At 39.6% G+C, this 23,351-nt stretch overlaps 1 protein-coding gene across 16 annotated transcripts in view; it reads right to left on the bottom strand.

The window, feature by feature from the left end:
- Window positions 1-1,348: 1,348 nt before the first annotated feature.
- The window catches only part of acaca (acetyl-CoA carboxylase alpha), a 33,883-nt gene continuing 11,880 nt past the window's right edge, over window positions 1,349-23,351 (bottom strand). For 4 of the 16 annotated variants that reach the window (XM_023962246.2, XM_078931178.1, XM_023962242.2 and 1 more), the window contains 35 exons: window positions 22,854-22,954; window positions 22,631-22,719; window positions 22,348-22,472; window positions 21,943-22,056; window positions 21,542-21,655; window positions 21,347-21,436; window positions 21,130-21,248; window positions 19,722-19,745; window positions 19,239-19,388; window positions 18,670-18,813; window positions 18,440-18,542; window positions 18,263-18,370; window positions 18,120-18,176; window positions 17,804-17,848; window positions 17,021-17,062; window positions 16,341-16,556; window positions 16,086-16,241; window positions 15,780-16,004; window positions 15,014-15,169; window positions 14,359-14,505; window positions 13,757-14,026; window positions 13,347-13,444; window positions 12,879-12,999; window positions 12,659-12,769; window positions 10,176-10,319; window positions 9,971-10,091; window positions 8,559-8,655; window positions 8,041-8,137; window positions 7,813-7,948; window positions 7,557-7,734; window positions 7,360-7,472; window positions 6,793-6,947; window positions 4,538-4,708; window positions 2,719-2,855; window positions 1,349-2,628 (listed from right to left, as the gene is read on the bottom strand). In XM_023962246.2, coding sequence (XP_023818014.1) covers window positions 2,502-2,628; window positions 2,719-2,855; window positions 4,538-4,708; window positions 6,793-6,947; window positions 7,360-7,472; window positions 7,557-7,734; window positions 7,813-7,948; window positions 8,041-8,137; window positions 8,559-8,655; window positions 9,971-10,091; window positions 10,176-10,319; window positions 12,659-12,769; window positions 12,879-12,999; window positions 13,347-13,444; window positions 13,757-14,026; window positions 14,359-14,505; window positions 15,014-15,169; window positions 15,780-16,004; window positions 16,086-16,241; window positions 16,341-16,556; window positions 17,021-17,062; window positions 17,804-17,848; window positions 18,120-18,176; window positions 18,263-18,370; window positions 18,440-18,542; window positions 18,670-18,813; window positions 19,239-19,388; window positions 19,722-19,745; window positions 21,130-21,248; window positions 21,347-21,436; window positions 21,542-21,655; window positions 21,943-22,056; window positions 22,348-22,472; window positions 22,631-22,719; window positions 22,854-22,954 — 4,401 coding nt within the window. In that variant the 3' untranslated portion in view covers window positions 1,349-2,501. The remainder of the gene's footprint in view (window positions 2,629-2,718; window positions 2,856-4,537; window positions 4,709-6,792; window positions 6,948-7,359; window positions 7,473-7,556; window positions 7,735-7,812; window positions 7,949-8,040; window positions 8,138-8,558; window positions 8,656-9,970; window positions 10,092-10,175; window positions 10,320-12,658; window positions 12,770-12,878; window positions 13,000-13,346; window positions 13,445-13,756; window positions 14,027-14,358; window positions 14,506-15,013; window positions 15,170-15,779; window positions 16,005-16,085; window positions 16,242-16,340; window positions 16,557-17,020; window positions 17,063-17,803; window positions 17,849-18,119; window positions 18,177-18,262; window positions 18,371-18,439; window positions 18,543-18,669; window positions 18,814-19,238; window positions 19,389-19,721; window positions 19,746-21,129; window positions 21,249-21,346; window positions 21,437-21,541; window positions 21,656-21,942; window positions 22,057-22,347; window positions 22,473-22,630; window positions 22,720-22,853; window positions 22,955-23,351) is intronic. The other 12 variants (XM_023962248.2, XM_078931180.1, XM_023962247.2 and 9 more) reach the window with 8 other exon arrangements.

Genomic DNA, 23,351 nt, shown 5'->3' on the forward strand with positions numbered 1-23,351 from the left:
GGCAGGAGTGTCAGCCAGCTACTCAGCTCGTTGGACACGTCTGATAAGTATCTAAGTGCGGCAGAGATGCTGTGAGACACTTGAAGAATGCAGCATGTAAAATGGCTGGCAGGCAGGCGGAGAAGAGATGAGCTCTTCAGAATCCTCGGCCCAGAGAGATGAAGAGCAGCTGAGGCCTGGCACTCCCTCAGTGTCGCTCCGCTCTATGTCGCAGGCAAAAAGACTCATGTTTCCAGGCAGTAATCAGACTGCCCCGGGGCTCTGTAAAGACCCTGTTCTCTTTTCATCTCAACTGTTGCATACACGCCACTAATTGGAATCCTGCAACTGGGTCACCGGCTTTGTCTCTCAAGTGCTGTCAAGTCATTGAGACGCGTGAATGCTAAATTATGGTTGCCTCAGATGCCTGATTGTGTCTCTCCTCTGTGTCACATTAATGCCTCCATTTCTGCCCCATTACAATATGGCGAATTTCCTCCCCGTTTTGCCGTTTTTTTTCGCTCTTTGCTTCTTCAGTCCCATTTGGAACCAGAAATCTTTGACTGATGAATAGAAAAATGCAAAAAGTGACGGTAAATCCTTGTAGACTTGAACCCAGAAAAGGCTAATCAAGGCAGCTGATTTGAATTCAAACCATTTCTTTAAAATATCTTATCGTTTCCAACAAGTTTTACCAAGCTCTTCCTCTTTTCTAGAGGCTGTAGAAGAACTTAACTGTGCAGTTTGTCAGTGATTAAGAGCAGAATTAGCCAGCAAAGCATGCCACCACAAATGAGCCAAACCCTTTGGGAGACCAGAGACCAAGCTAGGCACATTTCCAATTATACTTCCAAATGACTCATTTTCTTATTGGGTCTTCAATAATTGTGGTGGGTATTGGGTGAAGGCAACTCAATTTGTCTTACATATTTGTTGGTATGATGGTAATAGAGTTGACAGAGCCAGGGGGATGATATGAAAGAATCAGACCATAAAAAAAAACAAAAAAGAAAAAAAAATCTGAGTTTGATCCCTCAATGTTTGTTTGATCTGCTTCATCCTCCTTAATACTCTTGAAGTTTTAAACCCAGAAAGAAAATGCCGTGTTAATAATCTTTGGATTGAGGGATGGCTGCACTATCACTTTCTAGTAATCACAACATAACTCTCCAAAGTAACAGACTTTGTTCTGACTGCTGAAATTAATGAGGCTTCCTGTGATGTGATTATCTGTTGCACGCATCGCAGCCGCAGAAAGAAAAAACTGGCAAATTAAATTAAGGAAAATTCTTAGAAACTGGAATTTCTGTTGGAAACCAAACAAAGATTTCAAAAGTTGTTGCACAAAAACACAGTGAGCTGCTGCTGGTGCTGGTGGGGAAGCTTTTATTACATTTGCAGACACGTTTAGAGCTCACCGCTTCACGAAGGAAATGACCAATTACTTATAAAGCAACTAGCCGGCGTGTCAGTTTGGACACAGACGGGGGGCAGCTTTGACCCAGAAGCTGGAAGAGTTGTTGCAAAGTGAATGACACAATCATCTAAAAGTCCAAAGTCATCTATTGTTAAGCTATAAATATCTATTCACCCTTTTTTGAGACAATCTATGCAAAAAGAAAAAAAAAATCCATTAAACCAACAGGAATTCATATTAATAGACAATTTTTAAGTAGAAAAGTTTCAATGGATTAAAAAGAAAGTGACACATGTAACAAACGTCAAGAGAGGCATAAGACTTTGCTATTGGACCTTGGATTCTTTGGTTTAATAACCAAAGCTCCACAAAAATACATGACCAGTGTCTATTTAGTTTGGTCAGTGTGTTGTCAGGTTCCAGGGGAACAGAAAGCACTAAAGTGCCTGTGAAGCAGCATGTGTGGCTGAGAACAGAAGGGGCAGCTGTGCGTTTTGTCGTGAGGCGGGCTGCCCTCTCCACACTGCAGGGTAACTGTGAAACAGCCGGGGTTGAAAAAGGGGCCCCGTCCCTGCTCCCTGCTGAGCTTTCCTGTCCAAATCTGTCATAGCAGTCTCCGTCTTTGTTCAGTAACCAAGTGATTCAAAAAAAAAAAAAAAACAACAACAAAAAAACCCTCCGCTGGCTAACTCCCCAAGCAAAATATCATCAAAACACTTTTAATTGTCACTCACTAAAGTGCAGTTTTTCAGGAACATGGGAAGTTTGTAAAGTTTGTAAACACTTCTCCTCAAATATGTAGAAACTATTGATCATCATAGAAGCATAAACGCCCTTTTCACAAACCAGAGTAAACTCTAAACTTATTATTTAAATATCTCTCTGCCGATTTTTCTACATTGACAAAAAATGGCACTTTAAAAAAATGAGCGCTAAAGTGAACAGCTTGTTAGACAAAAGGTTCTGACTAATATTATTCAACTTTCAGTGAGAATCACTGCCAACGACTCATCAGTAACCTGGCAGCTACCAAGCGCCATCACGTTGGCTCCTCCCCTGTCTGCTCGGCGCACACATCCGACTGAGGCGCAGAGCCGGCCGACGACTAAGACGAGGACGACGTCTCCATAGTGGACAGAATGCGCACCACCTCCGCTCTCTGTGTGGGGGAGATGTGCTGAGTCATGTGCACGATGGAATCCATTGCAACTTCAGGATTGGCTTGAACAAGGCTGGAAGTAGAAATTTTTTTTTTTTAAATGCGTAATCTACATTTTTGACTCTTTATTCATGAAATCTGCCGCATGAAAAACATGACCCACCTGCGAATCTGCTTTAGGATGTGATCTCTGCGGATGTACTTGATGTTCTCATCAATGATGGATCTTGCCCCTTCCTCTTCTGCTAGTTGCTTCTCCAGCCATCCCACCACCTCTTCATTGTTGTCCCACAAATATGCCTATTAATAAAACAAAAAAAAACAAACGTGCAGGATGTTCATTTATGAATTTGCGCCACTTACATGAAATTATTGTTTAGGGGTGTTTTCAACATGCTCTAGTGACGTTTTTATAAATAAGGAAAGACATACCGGTACCTAAAGAAAAGAATTAGCTTAAAATAGCATTTCTCTGTTTCTCTCTGCTTTATCACAACTCCTAACTAGAAGGAGCTGCATTACCAGAAGAAAATACAGGGTTGAATGCTATATTGCTCAATGAAAAGGAAACTTAAAGGGTAATAATTGGCACAGAAAAATAAAGAAAGAAATGATCAAAGTTGTCCATAAATAAAGTAAAAACATCACAATAAAAATAAGATATTTTTATGAAAAATGCCAGCGCCGGGTCATGAACCAGTGAGCTTCTGCACTAAGGAATCCCCATGTATTTCCATAGAGCCAAAAATCCTGGAAATCCTGGAATATTTTGAAAAGTTCAAGGGTTTGAAAAAACCAAAAGTCATAGCTGAAAAAAGCTGAAAGAGCTGCACATTGTAATAGTTGAATGGTTAAAATAGCTGAAAAATTGTAGATTGAGTTAAGCGGCAAAAAAGGCCGGAAGATACAAAAAAAAGAAAGAGAAACAGGAAAACAATGGGTTGAATGCTTTATAGCATCCAACCCATTAAAAGACCACTGGAAACACTTTTACAGTAGATCGAAAGATGATCAAAATGTGGAAATTTAAATCTGTAGAAAAAAGCATCTTTTTGAATTAATACATGCAGAAAGGAAGGCTTTGAGCTTTGTTGACTGAACCTAACTGGAAAAATTTGTATTCATGAGTCCAGCATTTCTGATTCCAAACAAAGCCAGGCTGCAGGGCTTAGCAAAAATTTAGGGGTGGAGGAGTTTAATGGGCTGCCCGCCTTTTTCTGAGCAGTCCTGCTTGAGGTCCACAAGAACATTTAATGCCCTTATTAATCATTTTAAATCTGTTTGCTTTTAATTAAGAAACAGTGTGTTGCCCTTCTATCTGCACGTGCCAGGGCTGTGATTAATTGGGGCTTAAAACAGCAAGTCCTGATTGGAGTAATGTATGAGCTAACAAGAAGGGGCATTTAAAAAAAAAACTGAGCTGGCTTTTGTCACTCTTTTGGTCCTCTGAACCCCAAACTGGGCCAGGAAGTAATTACATTCATCCATGAGTACCGAGTGCTCCTTTTATGAATGTTTACCCAGCGCTAACAAGTCAGATCCAACTTTTTTGTTTTCCTCCTGGCAGGTCAGCACTAGTCTGGCTGATATGGATGCGATTCACCTGCCTCCCCACTGAATCTCTCACCCTGTACCCTGTGGACATCTGCATCCTGTGCTGCTATCAAGCCTTTGAGCATAGATAGCAGCACAAAGACGCCTGTCACCTGCTGCTGTACAAGAAAGATGACAGGGGCTGCATTCAGGGAATAAGAGACTCCTGGGAGAAGCAGCAGAATGACATCAGGAAGTGTTGAACAACAACCCGGCCTTTTTCATGTAGGCAAACACCAGACAGAAGAGACCAGGAAGAGTTATGTAACCATGTGGACATTCAAGAAATTTGAGGATATTTCATATATTTTAACATATATTTTGCCTGAAAATACCAAATTTTGAGTCTTTATTTCCTTAAATCCAGAGTGTGGAACCGTTTCTTTTACCTTAACAGTCCCCTCCGCCTCTACAAACCAGCGGCGCAGCATCGCCTGGATCTGTCCGTCTGTCAGCTCGCTGTTGGCGGCTTGTATTTTCTTCTTTACCGTGTCTTCCAGCAGCAGACGCCGCAGACGCCAGTAAAAGAACTGACGGGAGGTCTGCCATTCCAAGATATCCTGAGAGAAAAAAAAAAAACTTTAAATGAAAATAATATTTACATTTGGTTTTTTCTTAAACCCTATAACATAAAAAAAATGATGGTGGACTTGAAAGATGACTATTATGCAATTTACACTTTTTTTTTTTTTTTTTTTTACATTTTTTGAAGTTGTAATAAAAAACTTTTGACAATGGAAACATATTCAAGCTGATGCAGATTTTCAAAGGAAATGCAAGATTCAAATAACACTAAAGGGGAAGATGCTGTACATACAACGCCAAAGACATGAAGTAGGAATGTAACTGAGATAAAAAGTAAAAACTTTTCTAGACGTAAAAGATGTAACTGCAAGGATACAACAGGACTAGCAGGAAAAGGTTTCGCTGAACTGTGCCTGAATGTTTTGGATTCTGCAAAAGAGAGAGCTTTTCTGCTGCTCTCTCTGCAGAAAAGGATTCTGGAGAGAGAGCAGCAGGGCTGAAGATGGAGAAACGACAGTGCTAGTTAACAACAGCCAACAGTACCAACAGTTCATCTACAGGGGAGGATATTATGTGCTTTTGCACATACCACAAACAAATAAATAAAAACGCTTTGAAGAGCACTAGAGTGCAAGACATATCTTTTTTTCCAACTCTTCTTCTTTCTCCTTTTTAGTTTCCTCAGAAATGTATTCATCTGAAATGTAAATCTTAGTGCTGACACAATTATACGCATAAAAAAACTAGAGTTACATTTGGACAATATAGCTCCAAAATCTGGTTAGAGACAGATATTGTCTAATACTAAAGCAATATTCTAAAACTCCCATCCTCTTTGATTCTTGATTGTGTCAGTGATCCAAGAATATAAATAAATCCACATGAAACCAGAGTACATCTTTACATCTAGAGGCTTTCTCAAATGTACAAACCAAAATGAATCAGTTTTAGCTCGACTTTAGTGATAACATTTAACATTTGTTGAAATCAGAAACCAGTTTTTTCTTTTTTTCTCCAAAAATGTGGATGTGAAGGAAATCTCAACTCTCAAGGCCCGTACACACCGGGACGAATATTCGCCAGGCGTTATTCGCCAGCGTTTTTCGCCACGTTTTTTGTGTTCACACTCAGGCGATTTTCGCTGACGGTGAGCCGAGCGAACATGCAATTTCATTCCCTGACATTAGATGGCGCTTAATGTAAAACAGAAATACTCCTGTACACAAGGTGGCGCTGCGCAACTTTACGCTTCTTAAAGTCGCTTTTCACTCAGAAGAAGAGAGCAAGTATTTACACGCTTGTCAGAATCAAACAAAGAAAACATGAATATTTCAAGCACCAGTAGCTCCAACTGGTGCTTGGTTCGGGGATGTTTTAGAATGTCCATCATTATTTCTTCACGGCTGTGTAGACGCTACTTGGCGTCTATCTTCTTCGCTGGTATGTGTGCTCAGCAAGGCAGTTTTGTGTTTGAGCGCCCCCAAGTTGTGTTTTACTGTAACTTCAGAAGCTCCAGACACGTGAGCAAAAGCGCCGTTCTCATTGGTCGAATAGATTTCGACGCGACGCGTCGAAAAAAAAAAACGAACCCGAGGCGTTTTTTTTTTTTTTTGGCGCTTTAACGCCTGGCGTTTTTTCGCGTCGGTGTGCACACTCTCGTTGGTGCCCTTTGTTTAGTCACGAGGCGTTAAATGTCGGCGAAAATCGCCGGCGAAATTCGTCCCGGTGTGAACAGGCCTTCAAATTGTTCTGATGCTACATATCAGGTGAACATTAAGTCCTGCATAAATAATGACGTTCCTCTGAAGATCACAGATACAAAAAAAGGAAAAGCAGCCTCTGTCCATCTGAGCAAAATGTGTGTTTGTGTATGAAAGATGGACTGTGGAGGTGCAGTATGAGAGCCTGAGGCTGCTCTGTAGATACTGAGGTGATTGACCAGGGTCATCAGAAGATAATTATGAGGACAAGTCTTGAGGCCTAGTGAGACCAAACATTATTCACTAAGCAGGTGCAGTAGCAGCTAGACTGATAATGCCTTACGGCCTTTCGGGGTCATTTGCGTTCTGCGAATCCATATCGAAGGCATACATCCGCAGCAGAAAGCACCGGCCCTCACCGTGATGACGCCCTTCTCTTGCATGCGACCCGGGGTGTCGTGAAGGTCTGCAAACTGCACGGCCACTTGATGGTAGATGGGCAGCAGGAACTCCTCGCGCTCCTTTAGCTTGGTCTCCAGTTCCTTACGGTCAGGGGGGCTCAGCTCTGGGGTTCCTTTATAAGTTTAGGAGCAAAAATAGAGAGATCCATGGAGGCCTCGACAACAAAATAGGAAAAATTGTACCAGTAGACTTCATTTTCAATAAAAAAAAGTGTTTGCTTCAAACCTCACAGTCTTTTCGTCTTCCGGGAAATTCAAAGACTTTAACTAAGAGAATCTATATTTAGCTACCACACTAATGTAGCACTGGACCGTAGAAAAATCCATACTCTGCACAGACGAGCTGCTGATTGATCCATGCAGGATGTGACTGACAAGGTTCCCAGGGGAACGTGGTGAAAATGATACGATCAACACAGAATCAAAGAGTGAAGGCGCACGATGCAAAGCTTGGCTGCTCCCCCCACACAAAAACTTTGAGACACCTTTACTGAGGTATAATTAAAAGAGAAAGGGAGGACTCACCCAATCTTTCGGCCAGGCTCATGTAGACTGGATCCACTCTTCTCATGGTTTTCACCAAGTCTTTCCTCCTGAACTTAATCTCCACCGTTCCCTCAGGCTCCAACACTCCACCTCTGCAAAAGAGGAGCGCCTCGATTGAATAAAGCTGGTTTTCAAGACAATGACACCTAACGTTCCTTTGTGCAGCTCAAACCCACCGGCTGTCTTTGTCAGCGTACATCTCCATGTGTCGGGGGTTGATGGTGGGATCTATAACCACCCAAGAGCCTCCTCTCAGCTCGGCCTGCGGGGGGATGTAAACCAGAACTGGCTGCTTGTACTCCCGTAGACCGTCAACAATATAGGCTCCAAACTTCAGCACCTGGTCATACATATCTAGAAACAAAACAGTTTTAACAAGTTAAAGACTGGGTTCAACTCAACAATGCCTTAAAACTAAGAAAACCAGAGTACCTTTCATCCCTCCAGAAAAGCCCCTCCAGTTGGAAAACACCATGAGAGGCAAGCCCTCCCTGTTCAGGTCCTTAATGGCCTGGGCCGTTTTGAAAGCAGAGTCTGGGAACCACACTTGTCCTGCTTGCTGGATGAGCTAAATGTACCACACAGAAAATTAACACCTCTGACATCTCAGCGGGTCTAAATATCTCACTATTTGGCCTGATGTTGCTGAGCGGCTCTTACCTTTGCCTCCGAGTCTAAATTAGCTGGGTCAGCTGGGATGGACAGCTCCACTGACCTGGTTTCCACGGCAACCACTCCAGTAGGTATTCCACCAAGCCTGTGAGGAGAGGTGCTGTTATGTAATCTACCGGTTGAAATTATTCTGCAAGTATAAATACTCCGTAAGAGCTGTTTGTAACATATTACTAGATTAAAGACCCACTCCAATGAAAATTGTTCTTGTGTTTTTTTTTTCTCATGTGAGTATTTCTTTATTCAAATCACTGTGAATAAGGAGCAGACGAAAAAAATGATCTTTATTGTGATGTAGAAAATACGCTGGGCAGGTCTCTGCTCCAAGCTCTCAGTTACTGTATGTGGAATGGGGAATGGTTGCTCCCTGCCAATGGTCCCGCCCAAAACTAAGAGGTCGATTTAGGGTAAAAATTACATAATTTTAACAAAAAGACCACTGGAAACACTAGATGAAAAGATGATTGGAGTGGATCTTCAACAGGTTTTTTTCTCTGAAGACATACCTGGCTCTGCCCACCACCACACTCTGGGCCCATGGCTGCATGATCTCCATGAAGGAACCATGGTCGAAGAAACCGCTCTGCCAGGACCCCTTCGGAGCTGTAAAAGCACAATGTTTATTTAAGCAATTACAATTACAATATTATTTAGAGTGAAAATGGCGATTTTTTGGCCAAGAGTGCAACTTGCATGTGACTTAAATAAAAATACATGCCCTCATTTATTTGTTTCCTCACAAACAACCAGCTGCCCTCTAGTGGTTGTTTCCCATAACAACCACTAGAGGGCACCGTAGATGCGTTTCAGCATTTGAAAACGACAGCAATACAGAAGAAGATGCCCTGTTCAAAGCAAATATGGAGAAGAATCCGATTGTTCTCCTTCTAAACTTTATATTTTCTTGTTTGCATGGAGATACTATTCTTATTGTTTTAATTTTTTCTTTCCTCTGACTATTGTGGGACAGGACAGCAAGTCATCAAACTGGTTTACAGAGACACAGAAGTCCCGCTGATAGCGCAGTCATTCAGACGCAGCTCCTGCAAACACAGCTTTCTCCTGAAAGTGAAACTTGTACTCCAGAGCGACTTATAGACCAAAAAATATGGAATTAGTTTAGAACTGGAAGTAAACGTTCAAAGAGTAGATAATAAACTTCTTGGAACCTGCTCAGAAGACACTTCATCAAACTTTGATGCTGATGACTTTAACAACACGATGTTAAAGGTTCATTGTGCCTTTCTTACTTTCTTAATAGCCTCTCTCTTGTAATGATTTATCTCAACCTTTAGTTATTAGGACATCAGGCTAAAATAATAAATCTTTATATTTAAATAATACACAGAGTGCAGTTGTGACTTTTAAGGACTGCTGAGGAAGCATTGTTAATTATTAACAACAGAGAATGTAGTTTTATATATGATCAAGATAAATAAATAAAGTCAAAGGGAGGAAAACCATTTTTCTGGAAGAACATTAAAACATTTTGGGTGGACTGATGCAGTTAACTATTTCTTTAAAAAAAAAATATATTTTTTTTTTTAACTTGTTTTGAATGTGAGACATTTTTTCTGTTCTTTTTTGTTTTTAACAAATACATTTTACATCTGCACTGTTACTTCAAGGTTATGTTAAATTTGGTCATTTATCTTTTTTTTTTTTTTTTAAAGATAAAACTACACAGGATTGCTCACAGAATGTGCAATACAAATAAACTTAACTCAACTGTGACCTGACTGTCTTTCTGATCCATTTATTGTATTGTATTGTAAAAGCAGCAAAGTGCCACCAAGTTCATTCCAATGTTTTGAATTAAAGTCACATTTATAGTACTAGGAAATAGTAATATATAGTTGTTTTTTTTAATCTGGAACAAAAGGGTAAAATTTGAAGTTTGGGGATTCATTGCGCTCACTCTGACTGGGACGTCCAGCCAACATCCAACGAGGATCATAAGGAGTCTTGGTAGGAACAAACTCTATGGGCCGATCTATGGGATCCTTTGCAGACAGGATTGGCACTGGACTGGATTTACACTGAAAACACAAAAAAGGAGGCTTGTTATTTAACTTGAAAATAGCTAAAGGGGTAGAGTTGTTGTCAAAGTAAGTAGAAGTCACCTTGGGCATGTAGGACAACCACTGCAGCAAAGTAAAGACTCCCTCAAAGTCGTCACAAACGGTGCAGTGGGTCACGCCGTTGTTGTGCATAATCTGAACTCCACCCAGCTGGTTGTTGGACGTGTAAACTTCTCTGCCCAGCACCTAAAGCACACCAGAAAACCCAAGCGTTGATTTGGATTCATTTTCAGCCAAAGGTGCATCAGAAAAGGTTTCGAGCTGAGACTGTGATACTAAGGGTAGTCCACTTATTCGTCCCAAGAGTTTGGTTCAGAAAACAACCTGCGATGTGTGAAATTTGTGAAGTAGTCATCTTCATTTTTTACTATTATAAATGTTTAAAGGCTGTAAAAACCTGTCAGTACACACCTTATGCACTTTTATCGGACAAACACTTGGAGACTTTTCTCTCTTGTTTAAATTCCATAAGTTCCATTTTTTTTTTTACAGAAAAGGAAGTCTAGTATTGTAGAATGGAAACAGAAATCTGCTTGTGATAGAAGATTTATGTAGATTTGCCAAGCTGAACTCTTTCTGTTCTGAACCGGAGACAGTATGGAGGGGGTTGATTGACAATGGCCTTAAACCAATCAGAACACAACACATTGTAAAAAAAGAAAAGAAAAAGATGCACAATTGTAGTAAAAAAGTTCTGCCAAACAGCGAGATCACAGATGATGAACCGCAATACAGCAGGGACCACTGTATCAACAAACGACTAGCAGTGCTATTCTTTGGAAAAAAAAGGATCAAAAAACAAAAGTTGGTTAGTTGTGTTAGTTTATTAAAGAATTGTTGCTTATTATACATTTAAGATGAAAGAGTAAAAATCTATCTTTCTAAAGGATTTTATTAAAATTAGATTATGGAAGTGAACACATCTAATGAAATCAAAACTTTATCATTTCAAATCAATGTCTGACAATTCTTCTGTTCTATTGCACTAACCATGCAGTCATAACTTCTATAGTAGACTTTCGTAGAAATTGAAAGCCCTAAAATTTCTTTCCCCCCCCCCCCCCCCACATCGCCCCGGCCCTAACCTGAAGCCATAAAAGGCCACCATCAGCCCACCCTATTTTCATAAGCAGCTAAGAACAGGTGGCTGGGAGCTGACATGGTTCCATAAAAATCAGAGAGGAGTTCAATCCCTACCCTCAGCTCTCACCTTTTCAGCCATCATTTACTTTCTTTATTACCATTAATGGTTATGTATCTGGCTACAAATCTAGGGCACTCTACTAAAGCTGTCAGGAGAGGCAGCAGCCCCAAGAAACATTACAGTCACCTTGACATATACAAAACCCCTGCGCCTCCGGCCATTGCCAGCTTCATTAAGATTCCATGGCAGAGAGAAGAGGAGGAGGAGGAGATACTGGAGGAAGAACAGGCTGAGATGACTTGGAGGAAGAAAAGAAGAAGCCAAGTGACTGAACTGCTCACTGGGGTATTTGTCCTAGTAGTTACTATCCAGTCCCCATGAAAGTGTGAGAGCTTCCCAGCAGCTAATGAAGTGATGATCTCTGGGTGGCCTCCTGCTGCTCCTTATTAAGTTTCAGTTAATAGTCACAAAATCGTGAAAGATGAGGGGAAAAAAACAGTTTTCCCTTCTCTCTCGCCAGTCAAAAGTTAAACTGGGGACTTTAACGTGTAAAAATGACACCGCCAAGTGTAGATTGCAAAATAAATCCATAATGCTCCAGTTAATGGATATAAACAATCCAGGCACACTTCGGCTTTCAGTGGGGGGGAAAAAATAAAAAAAACGGTCTTCTATCAATGGGCCGTTTCCACAGTTTACCGTGTTGCGATCCGTCATTTGATTCAAAATGGAGTCATCTTAATGCACCGACAAGGACAGAGAATGGAAAGCAAGACGGGGAGTAGCAGTGAAGCATGCAGGTACGCACAGACAAACATGGCAATTGAGTGTATGACGGGGGAGGGGGGGAATCTGCATCAGCAAAACTTCTCATTTTGATTAAAAACAAATGATATGGGTGTCCTGCACTGCAGCCTCAGGCATGTCACTCTATTTCTATGCAAATACAACTTCATGGTTTGCTTTCAATTATTCCACGCTGAGTGGCAGGCGGGTCTGCAGCGAGCGTCGGAAAAGGAATCCTTGTAGAACAGAGAGGGGCGAAGAAAAAGAGAGCCTTCAAATTGCCCGATCAGCGAATTGGAACAAGCCAAGAAATCACTGAAGACTTTTCTAATTTTCTGTTTTGATACACACACACACACACCTCCCTGATGTCCTGCCACACAGTACACCTACAGTATTCTTATTGTGATCATCAAAACACTAGAAAAAAAAAATTCAAAGAAAAGATTTTCATGAAAATTAAAACAAAAATGAGTATTTTTACATTTAAAATGCATATTTATTATATCAATGGTGATTTTTGTGTATTTTACCAATAATACTCAAACAGACAAACTGCTTTGTGTCTTAAAAATGGCTCTGATGAAAATATTACCTTGTTGAGGGCTCCAGCTCCGGTCAGGATAATGTGAGAGTTCTCCACTTGGATGGTTCTCTGTCCGAGTCGCACTAAGTACGCCCCGATGCCTATGGCTCGACATGTTACCTGCAAAAGAAGGCAAACGTCTAAACATGATGCTATTTTTCTAGCCAACACTAAGGATGCTATTACTGAAAGGCGGACATGAATATGCTTTTGTAAACGATTAGATTACCAGATTCATTGTGATGATCTCCTCATAAGCCAGAGAAGATTCTCCAGCAATCATCCCAGATCCCCTCAGATTCTCCACACCCAGACCTTCCTCCTTTCCAATAATGTCAGTAATCTTGTACCTGCAGGACGGAGCACGCTCAACCTAATTCACGTGATCCTAACTTTCCTCTCAGAATTTTAAGCAAGAAAAAGAATAACGAAGACCTAAAAAAACCACATCACATGTCTTGTGTGTGTGTGTGTGTGTGTGTGTGTGTGTGTGTGTGTGTGTGTGTGTGTGTGTGTGTGTGTGTGTGTGTGTGTATATATATATATATATATATATATATATATATATATATATATATATATATATATATATATATATATATATATATATATATATATATATATATATATATATATATATATATATATATATATATATATATATATATATATATATATATATATATATAAAAATTACCTGGATTCTCCCTCATCTTCTATGTGTTCACAATGAACGGAGTTAAGAGCAGAGACCTTCTTGAAGTCCTGAGGTGTGAGGTAGAGATAGTTGAAACCCTGCAGGGATGTAAGGGTTATGATTTTAATGAGGAGAATGCACATGCAGAGAAGTAAAATTTAAAATCAATTAAATAAACACGCACACAAGCTGTATACTGGTACACGTTCAAGATAATATGTGTATATCCATCACAAACAAATCAAAGTCATCCTCACTTTTAGAGGAAATTTACTTTGTTTTAATTTACAAAACCCAATTCTATTCCATTCCCAAGAATTCGAGAACTTCAGGTGATAACAGTTAAAAAGATAAAATTAGAAAAGCCCTCAAAACCGGCTGTTTCTATTTGTCTAAAAATCCTGGCTGACCTTGTAGGGGTCGGACGGATCCTGCCAGGCCACGTGGAACATGTGTCTGATCTCCTCCGCCAGGCCGATGCGGGCACCGCTGTTGGCTGCGATGTAAATGCGTGGGATGCTACTCTCCCGGGCCATCTCCGACGCCCGCAGGAACAGCATGTCTTCCTGCGGTCCGAATGAGCCTATCTTGTGTGTGATGTCATTGCTTATGACTATGATCTCCCGTCCAGCCGGGTACTCGGGAGTTCGCAGGGTCATCCTCCACGCCACCATTCCAATCTGAACAGACAATAATTTAATGGTTTTAAATGTGAAAGGAAAGTAGGTTTTAATTTATTAATGTAAGAACAAACTGAAAGTGAGTTTGTGATACTATTTAAAACCGGTTAAATTGTGCATCTGTGAAACAATAAAATAATCTCATTATTTGACAAGGTCAACTTAGTTTCACAACAAAAACAATGGAATTTAAGACAAAAAGTTCACAACCCAGCCAAAGAAACACAGAGACACCTAGAGAGCATAGCAAGAATTACACAATTGGACAGATAAGCAGGTATCTGGGAGTAATTTAATGGCTGTGTGTGAATTTAAAGTCATAATAAATTGACCTCATTTCCGCCTGGCAGTCGGTTCATCTGCACCATCTGGTCCTGAGCATCCAGAACCAGTTCAGTGAAGGTGAGAAGCTCTGAGGGAGGAGGACTTTTGGGCAGGTCAGCGTAAGCCTCACTAGAGTGCCAAATCTTTTTCAGAGCCTAAACATAAAACAGCAAACAAAACATATATAATATAGTAACATCTGAAAAGCAGTACAATGTTCAAAGTAATGTTTCCTCATTATATTGCAGTTCACCTTTGACATCCTGGCTGTTTTGTGAATTTTTTAGTACCATTTTGTTTTTGTTTTTTAAACATCGCACTGGTTCTGCGTGTCCTGATTGGCTGTTGACATTGTCAATCAATCTCCTCAGTACTGTGTCTCCTGTACGGACTGTGTTTAACTTGCTAATTCTACATACATTTTCAAGCGTGATCAGATCTTTGTTTTCAATAAATACTGAACTTATTTTTCTGTGAAGGTTTAACCTTTAGGAGTTTAAACAACAGAGAAAAGTTTCAAAAATGAGAATGTTTATCTGAGAAAAGTGTATAAACTGTGTAGAGAGGAGTTTTACAGCCTTAACATTTTTAGAACATGGCTCCTGCGATAAACAAGGGAACACTGTACATTGACTCCAGTTCAGCCACAACATGTCTAAGTACCTGTCTGAACATCTCTGGAAAGTCATACACATAGGTGGTCCCCAGAGATTGTGCCTGGAAGCGTTTGGACTGTAACAGGTCCTTGGTGACGTACGGCGTATTGATGAGCATGCCATGCAAGGGGCCTTGCTTGTCTCCATATGCCTGGAACATTATCTGTAAATAAACAAAAGAAAGTGATGACACACCAACTTTTACCAACATTCAAACTAAATTGATAAAAAAAACAAGCAGAATGAATGTTGATAATGAATTTTCTAATTATACAGATGCGTTAAGGGAGCATTCCACATGCATAAGCACACACAAACTTTCAGCTGTAGCCTTGAAGTGGAGCTCAATCCTTTGGCAAAAATGGAAAAAATGTTCATTTTTCAGCCGGCACTCTGGTAGCTTTGTACTTGTCTCATTTCTACTTGCTAATAAATCAACGCAGTAAAAAAAAAAAAATTCCCTAAGAAAACTGTCCCGTTCTTGATTTCTTTATGAACTCATCCATCAGTGGCTTATTAAATCAAAAAGATGGTAGTGATGAATTATGAGGTGGCTGGATGACATGAACCTTACCTGATCTGCTGAAAGATGAAACATGTGTCTTAAAGAACTGTCCGCAGACAAAGGGCACAGAACCATCATGGATTGCTTTTGAATTTTAAATATGTCTCAAAAAAGGACTACATTTTAAGGATTTCTAATTAGGAACAGGGGCTTCCCCCCCCAGAATGGACAATAAATGAATGAAATGGAAAATGTGTGAGCGCCCCACCTGTCGGTCTTTGGGCCCCACCTGTCCCGTTCGGGAATCGGTGACCTCCTTGTACAAGCTGATGTCCAGGTAGTAGCCGGATTCATTGGTTAGAAACAAGCGGATGGGAATTTGTTTTCCTGTCGGAGTCAGGCGGATGTTAATTTTCAGTTCAGCCTGCAGGACGCGCAGCTTCCACAAACGGCTGCCGTAACGCATGACCATGGAGCGCACAGACTCCTCTATCTGTAGTTCAGAAGCAAAGTATATTATATAAAATAACAGCATGCACTTTGTGTCAGGAGTTGATTTATGTGCATTCCAAACCTTTGACGGGTCCATGATGACTGTAGGGACAAAGTTAAGGAAGATGTGGTTGCAGTCAGTTCGTACTGTTGTGTTGTTGAAAGCCACTTCCAGTTCATCCATGGCTTCCAGCAGGAGGCGCTCTGCTTCATTGTGTAAGTATTCAAAGGATGCCTCCTGTTAAATAAACAATATAGAGGTGCGTGTGTGTTGATAAAAATTAATAGTATAACAAAATAAGTTTCCTAATTGAAAACCAAAATCCTGGTTTCTCACCTTCGTAACCAGATCAGAGTGGCGAATAATGGCTCGAACAAAGAAGCGATAATCTGTAACCTCTGTGCCCACCTCCACGCGGGCTGCACCCAGGTACAGATGCATCTTGTGATTGGCACATGGGATAGCCGTTAGGGCAAAATTGCGCATGCGGTTGAGCTCCAGCTGGAAAGCTAATGCCGGCTCCAGGTGTCGATAGATCCTGTCCTCCTCAAACTGTTTAGAAAACACAGTAAAATCACTTTGTGGCAATGAAACTCCGATGGTATCAGGCCATGCTTTTTTTTTATTGTTTGCACAAAGCGGTGGCACTAGGAAAATGCAGGGATTATATACGCTGCAAGCCATAAACTGCATTAAGTAAATGAAATTCCGAGCATGTCCTGGTGTCAGAAAGCTGCTAATGGGAATCATTTCTCTTATATGGGGAACATAATTAAAGAGTTCATTATTATAACGAGCTCCAGCTCTGCCAGTGGACAGAAACTATGAGTGGTAGTGGAAAAATGGTGCTGAGGAGTTGGAAGATGGAACACATGTTTTCATACTGGACTATAATAAATGAGACGATAATGAGGGGTGAGTTCATCAAATCCTTAAAGCTTTGAACGGGTTTGATTGGTCATACAAGGACGTTTTGAACTAACAATGGATTTGACACAGGGTAAATCAATACCTACCTTGTCTCTTGCACGAAATGTGAAGAATTTTGGAAATTCTCTCTGTACAAACGAAATAGATCAAACAAATAAATTAAAAAGAATCGCAATTTCATTGAAAATGCCTTTTTTCAGCAATTAAAAAATGACCTAAATTGATATAGGGCTTGAAGTTTGGTTTGCAGCTGGCCCTGCACCCTATTACTACAAAGTAACATGGTTGTCAAAACAATCTTAGTGTTCACTAATGCAGAAAATTAGCATCATAATGAAAATAGGCTACACACGCAAGTTCTACGCTAATGAATAAAACATATTCTCTCCACTGCCACTGTTATTTCTGATTGACATTATCCGATAAAATGTCTCAATGGACTAAACAATGACCGACCAGCAGAAGATCTAAGAATTCCCAAACTTACATTTCACTATAAAAAAGACTCTGTTTTTAGTCAACGAATCTGAATGCAATTTGGTGAGAAAGCTGCTAAAATTTGTTTTCAGGAAGGAAGCTTCACATGTATGGTGGTGCAGTGCAAAAACACTCATGTAAAAAGGACAGTTGGCATGAGAAGCCTTCATTAGAAACTACAGGTACAAAGAAGAAAAAAAAAAATCAAAGCTGCTCTAAAATTGACAGGTGAAAAGAAAAGACCAATCTGTGTTTTTAAATCTTCCTGGCTACTTTTTTTTTTAAATAATAAGAAAAGAATATTAATACTGCATCAGAGCTGTAGCAGTTATGAGTTAGGAACTGTCATGGTAGCATTATTGATTATGGTTTGATTTATTTATAGTACTTACATGAAACCTTTGGTCCACCTCACAGTTGATTTGTTTCCTGAAATCCTGTCATCATAATTGCGTGAAAAGCAAGGCATGCAGGAAGAGGTGGAGAAAAAAACGGGCTAAATTTTAATTGATTAGTGCAATTACAATAGAAAATGAAAAAAAACATAAGAATACCAACAACATTATTAGTCATTCTACCAAGAAAGTGCCTTTTTCTGTCAACTAATGGGTACAGACAGTTAAGAACGGTTAAACTAGTAACATGCAAGGCAGCAATTTGTGCAGACAGATTGTAATTTAAGTAAAACATTTTAAAAAATTCCCTTACCTTTTGAGCAACAAGGAAAGTCAGCCTTCGAATGCCATGTTCAAACAGCACAGATTTCTGGAAAATGACATGTATGCCGTCATTTTTCTGACGATTGAGGGATCATAACTTAAATTCGGGGAAGCTCTGGATGGGTTAGTCACCTTCGACTGTGTGAACTCTCGAAACATGGCTGCCAGCCCATCATCGTCCATGTCTGAGTCCGTCTTTATGGCCACATTGAGGATGTGGATGGGCTCATCCTGGACACTCTGGATGACAAACTCAAGCTTGTTTACCAGTTAACTAGGCCTTACAGAGCACTTGGTGTCAAAGGTTACCTTGTTGTCGTCTTCGCCATACAGGACGGGATTGCCTCCATCTGGGAAAGTTGGACTTGGAGGAGGAGTTTCAGAGAAGCAGCTCAACACATCCGTTATGTTTCTGAAGATTTTGAAAAAAAAAATAGTTCCCTCAGTAGAAATATTAGATTTTCTAAATAGCTAATCATATTAAACTAGAGCTGTTTTTTTTCTTTTTCTTTTTTTAAACACACATCTAAAGAACTGACCGGATGAACTCCTGGAAGGAGCGGAATGACACCATGGCTCCCATGCGCTGACAAGGCGGTGTGAAAGACGTGTCAAGCAGGACGTCACTCACGCTGGCCACATGAACCATGCCATAGTGGTTCAGATTCGATGAAAAAGACATCCTGAAGGAAAAACAAAGAACAAGTCTAATAAGAATCAACAAAGTTACAAGACTGACCAGGAAACTTTCCACCATCCACCTTAAAAACCTCATTACCGTTTTTCTGCTTCCATAACAATTGAACACACCAACATATATATATATATATATATATATACTAAAAAAATAAAATATTGATTTTGATTTTGAGGAATGGATAATTTTCATATTTGCATAAGGAACAAAAACATAATGAGGTTTGTGACAGTGAGACAGTCAGGAATAATCTTGTGACCGAGTGTTAGTCAAGTTATTTAAAGATAAATCATTAAGATCGTAAAGATAAGATTTGCTTTGTTGTGTTAGTCATTTGGTTTTAAAATCAACAAAAACAAAAGTCCCCGAATTTGAACCCACTGTTAATATTAAAGGTTTTGTGTGTCAAACCTGTCTGTAGATTCCAAATCTGAGGTATTATTCTTCTCCGTATTACCATCCTGAGACTCACTATCCTGTGCTATTAGGTCCAGCGGTTTTGTTTTCGGCAATCTAGTGTCCTTGGCTTTTTTTCTGCCCGGGACTGGAGCGGACATTTTCCTAGTGAGGCAGTAAGAGGTTTCAGTTCTGAACATTTCTTTCTGATGTTCATTCCAAAATGATATTTAGTGTTTTTAAATATTCAGATCCTCACAAATGTGAAGCATTTACACATTTCCCTAAAAAAGGTAGTTTTTGACAGAAATGTTGAATGCCATGGGCCTTACAGGTATTGATTACAATCATCACTACACTAAATTTGCTTCTTTATAATTAATGATCAAAAGCTGCAATGCAAAAAAATAGATTAATTCAAACTACAATTTGAACCTGATCATGCTGCAAACTAGTCTACAGCCATTAGTAGTCTGCAATAAAAAGGGTTTACTATACCTGTTTAGAGTGGGGATGTTCCCTCTGCAATTAAACAACATTGATTACTTAGGTGGTTAGTATCAGGCAACACAAGAGGAAGCCGGTCAAGCAGTGAAATGTGTGCTTTCTGGAAAAATCTAGCTGAATCAAATGAATTTAGAAATAGAAAACAAATGTTTGTCAGCTACAAACACACACAATTCACTTCCTGACTGCTCCCTTTCAGACATGCATAAGGGGACACGTCTACAGGTCTCCATTCCATCAGAATCATTTTCCACTCTCATCTTTGGCCAACTGAGCCAAACATGGAGGTTCATTGGTTCATTTTGCCATGACACATTAGAAGCAAGCAGTTGATCAACATGATACCATTGCATTTTTTTTTTTACGAAAAAAAAAATGTCAACAAGCTGAAATAAACATGGCAAAACTGTGGAAGAAAAAAAGGCCAAAGCAAACATGCACAAACAGATCAAACAAACGTATTCATGCAAATGGGATTCATTGAGCGAGTCCGATGTTATATCACACTAAAGCACCTATAAAAATGAGCAAAAATGTGATAAAGGATTCATTTTGTGCAAATTTCTTAAGTTTTTGTGTTTGACGTAGAACAAAAGTTTCTTTAAGGTTTTTTGGGAAACTTACAAGTAAAAGTAGCTAACTTAAAATGAGAGGATGGGAACAGAAAAGGTCTTTATATGTGACAATTTTTGCAGAAAAAATACAATTTAGAACAACATGAAAGAACAATAACATTGTGGTACTGTATTTGGCTTTGTTGACATGTTCATGTGGTAATTTTCTAATGGAGGACATATATTGAGAAAATTAGGATTAAAAACGTATTTCTTTATTCAAAACATTGTGAATCAGGAGCAGACAGACAATGCCGTTGGAAAAGGCTTGTAGCTGTGAAGTAGTAACCCCAACGGCAAGCCACAAGCTTCCTGCTCCGCTCCATTACATTCCATTCATTCATTCATTCATACTCTAGATTCATGCACGTCTTTGTCTTCCTCATCTAAGCTGACATCTGGATCAAACCTTTATGGGTGGATAGCTCCAAATATTGCCCCCCGTTATTGTTGCACTGGTAATGTTAGGTTGGGGGTGGGAGGAACTGTAAGCTAACGGATGTTCGAATGAACAACAGCTGTTTTGCAGAAAATTCGTCCTGGAAAACAACAGTAATTTTGATTTTGCCTAAAACCAACATAATCTTAATTACAAGACCACTAGAAGCGCTTTATAATAGCTAAAGAAATTGTCGTAGTGGGACTTTAATGAATTCTCCCATAAACGCAGTTCATAGGAGAAAATGGGAGAAAAAAAGACCAACTTCATGATGCCTCAAGGGTAGAGGAAAAACAAGGATAGGAAGAAATAAGTAGCATAGGAGCACTGGAGGCATGAGTGCTACCTGTTGGGATGAGAGGTTGGAAGCATGAACTGAAACTCCACCACACACGTGTTGTCCTTCAGCTGTCGATGCTGAACGCTGTTGAGCTCGTAGGCGATGTATGCTCTGCGAACGTACACCTGAGATCATCCCAGATAAAAGTAACAGGAAAGGTGAGACGCGTTAAGCACCTATGAGGGTGTTAAATTACACTTTTGGAGACCATTAATCTTCTCACCTCGAGGGCAGCCATCCTTACTACCTGATTACTGTGATAGAAGAAGTTGGGTAGAACATCGAAGATGGATGTCTCTGAAAGGATGAGTTTCTATTTAAAAATAAAAAAAGAAGGAATAATTAGCTTTTCAGAACTTTTTCCATTTCTCAGTAAGGGATTGAACCACAACCAATCCTCTCTACCGTTAAAACTTACCTGCAGGTTCTCAATGCAGAACTGGTGCCCGTACATGTCAATGGCAGAGAGGAAAATGGACTCCACCTGATTGTGTCGCAGCTCATAGGATGGAAGGTGGGAAGCTATAAGCACCTGTATAAAGAAGATTGATGGTGTACTTAAGCCATAGGTTGGCACAAATGATCTCTTTTAATTGCAGTTTCATAGGAGTATAAGTTTTAAACTCCACAACTTTGAAATAGAATTGATTTTTCTATTGTTTACTATTGCCAAAAGATTTTTTATACCTTCCCTTAAAAAGGTGTATATTTAAAAAAACAATACAACTTTCATGCTGCAAAATTTTGTTTATTGTACGTTTTGGCTTCTATGGAATTTTTTTTATCATATTAATGCAAGGTAAAGAGCGGAAATCTGACCTGGCGAGCCCGCAATGCTACTTTAGCGTTAGTTGTTTTGCTTAGTTGGGTGAGTTCAGTCAAAATGGTCATCAGTTCATCCGTCAGGGTGGGATCACGGCCACAGAGCTGGTCCTGTAAATATAAAAAAAATATAAAAACGATCAAATCGTAAAGATTTAAACTCAAATTAAGAACAGCACATGAATATTGCACAAGATCACATTCTACAGTATTCATCCATTTATCATCATGTTTGTTATAAAAAGGACGCTTTTTGGTTTGAAACAAAAAAAAAAAAAAAAAAAAAGAAAAAGTCAAAAATCATCTGGAAAAAAAATTACTTAATCTCCTAAGAGACTGAATTTTTTTTACAGAAGAAAATGTCAATAGACCCTTTTTTGACTGGTAATGAAAAACACTTACAATCAGCATGGTAACCAGCAGGTTTTTTTTGGTGACTTGAGCATGGGAGAAGATGTAGTTGAGGACATTGGCCATGTCTCCTTTGTTTTCCTCACGCAATGCAAACACACATTTGTCATAATGTCCTGTAAACAAATCAACACACAGAAGGCCTGGTTAAAAATGCAGGAGAATTTTAAAGGAAGAGCTCCACCTAGTGGAGATAAAGGGTCACTGCAACTAGTATGCTAATAATTTCTAGCATAACGCTGCAAAAGTTCTGTTGGTGCTGAATGTGTCGTACCATTCTGGAACTGTATCTCAACTTTCAGATATTGCCTCAGTAAGTCCATCACCACAGCTTTCATGTGACCCCGAATGCCACTGCGGTACCTGGCAAAGAAAAAAGAAGAAAAAAGAACATGAGCTTGAAGAAAGCTGAATGCAATTACTATAGTTATCTAGCAGGAGGGATGTAGTGGACAATGGATAAGAATTTGTGATACACAGATATGTGTGAGGCTCACTTCTGCACCAGCTGAACAATGCTTTGTGTGTTCATGAAGAACACTTCTCTCTCTGACTTCTTGTTGAGTGTAGCAGCATGGCTGTCCAAGATGTTTGCAATCTGGAACAAGAAAGATAACAGAGTGAGTATTTAATCCCCACAATAATGACAGTGGCACTGGAGACCTCTTTCTTCAGTGTTTGGATCATACAGTTGGAACCAAAAGTTTGCACACACCCCAAAAACACACACATATCCTTTTTTCTTCTTCACTGTATGGATGAGAAAAAACTAAACAAAACAACAACCAAGAACTAAAATGCTATCAATAAATCTATCAGAAATTTCCATAGAGATTACATCATCAACTGGGGTTTCCCAAATCTCTTAAAGGCATACTGATCTTAGGATATAAAGATAAAGATCAAAGTGAAAAAAATAGTCTAAAAAAATCCTAGTCTCATTATTCTGACATTTAGCAAATAGAAATACTTTTGTTATTCGTAATTAACCTAAA

The sequence above is a fragment of the Oryzias latipes genome, chromosome 14 (assembly GCF_053564925.1).
Source record: "Oryzias latipes strain Hd-rR chromosome 14, Olatipes_Hd-rR_3.1".
NCBI lineage: Eukaryota > Metazoa > Chordata > Actinopteri > Beloniformes > Adrianichthyidae > Oryzias > Oryzias latipes.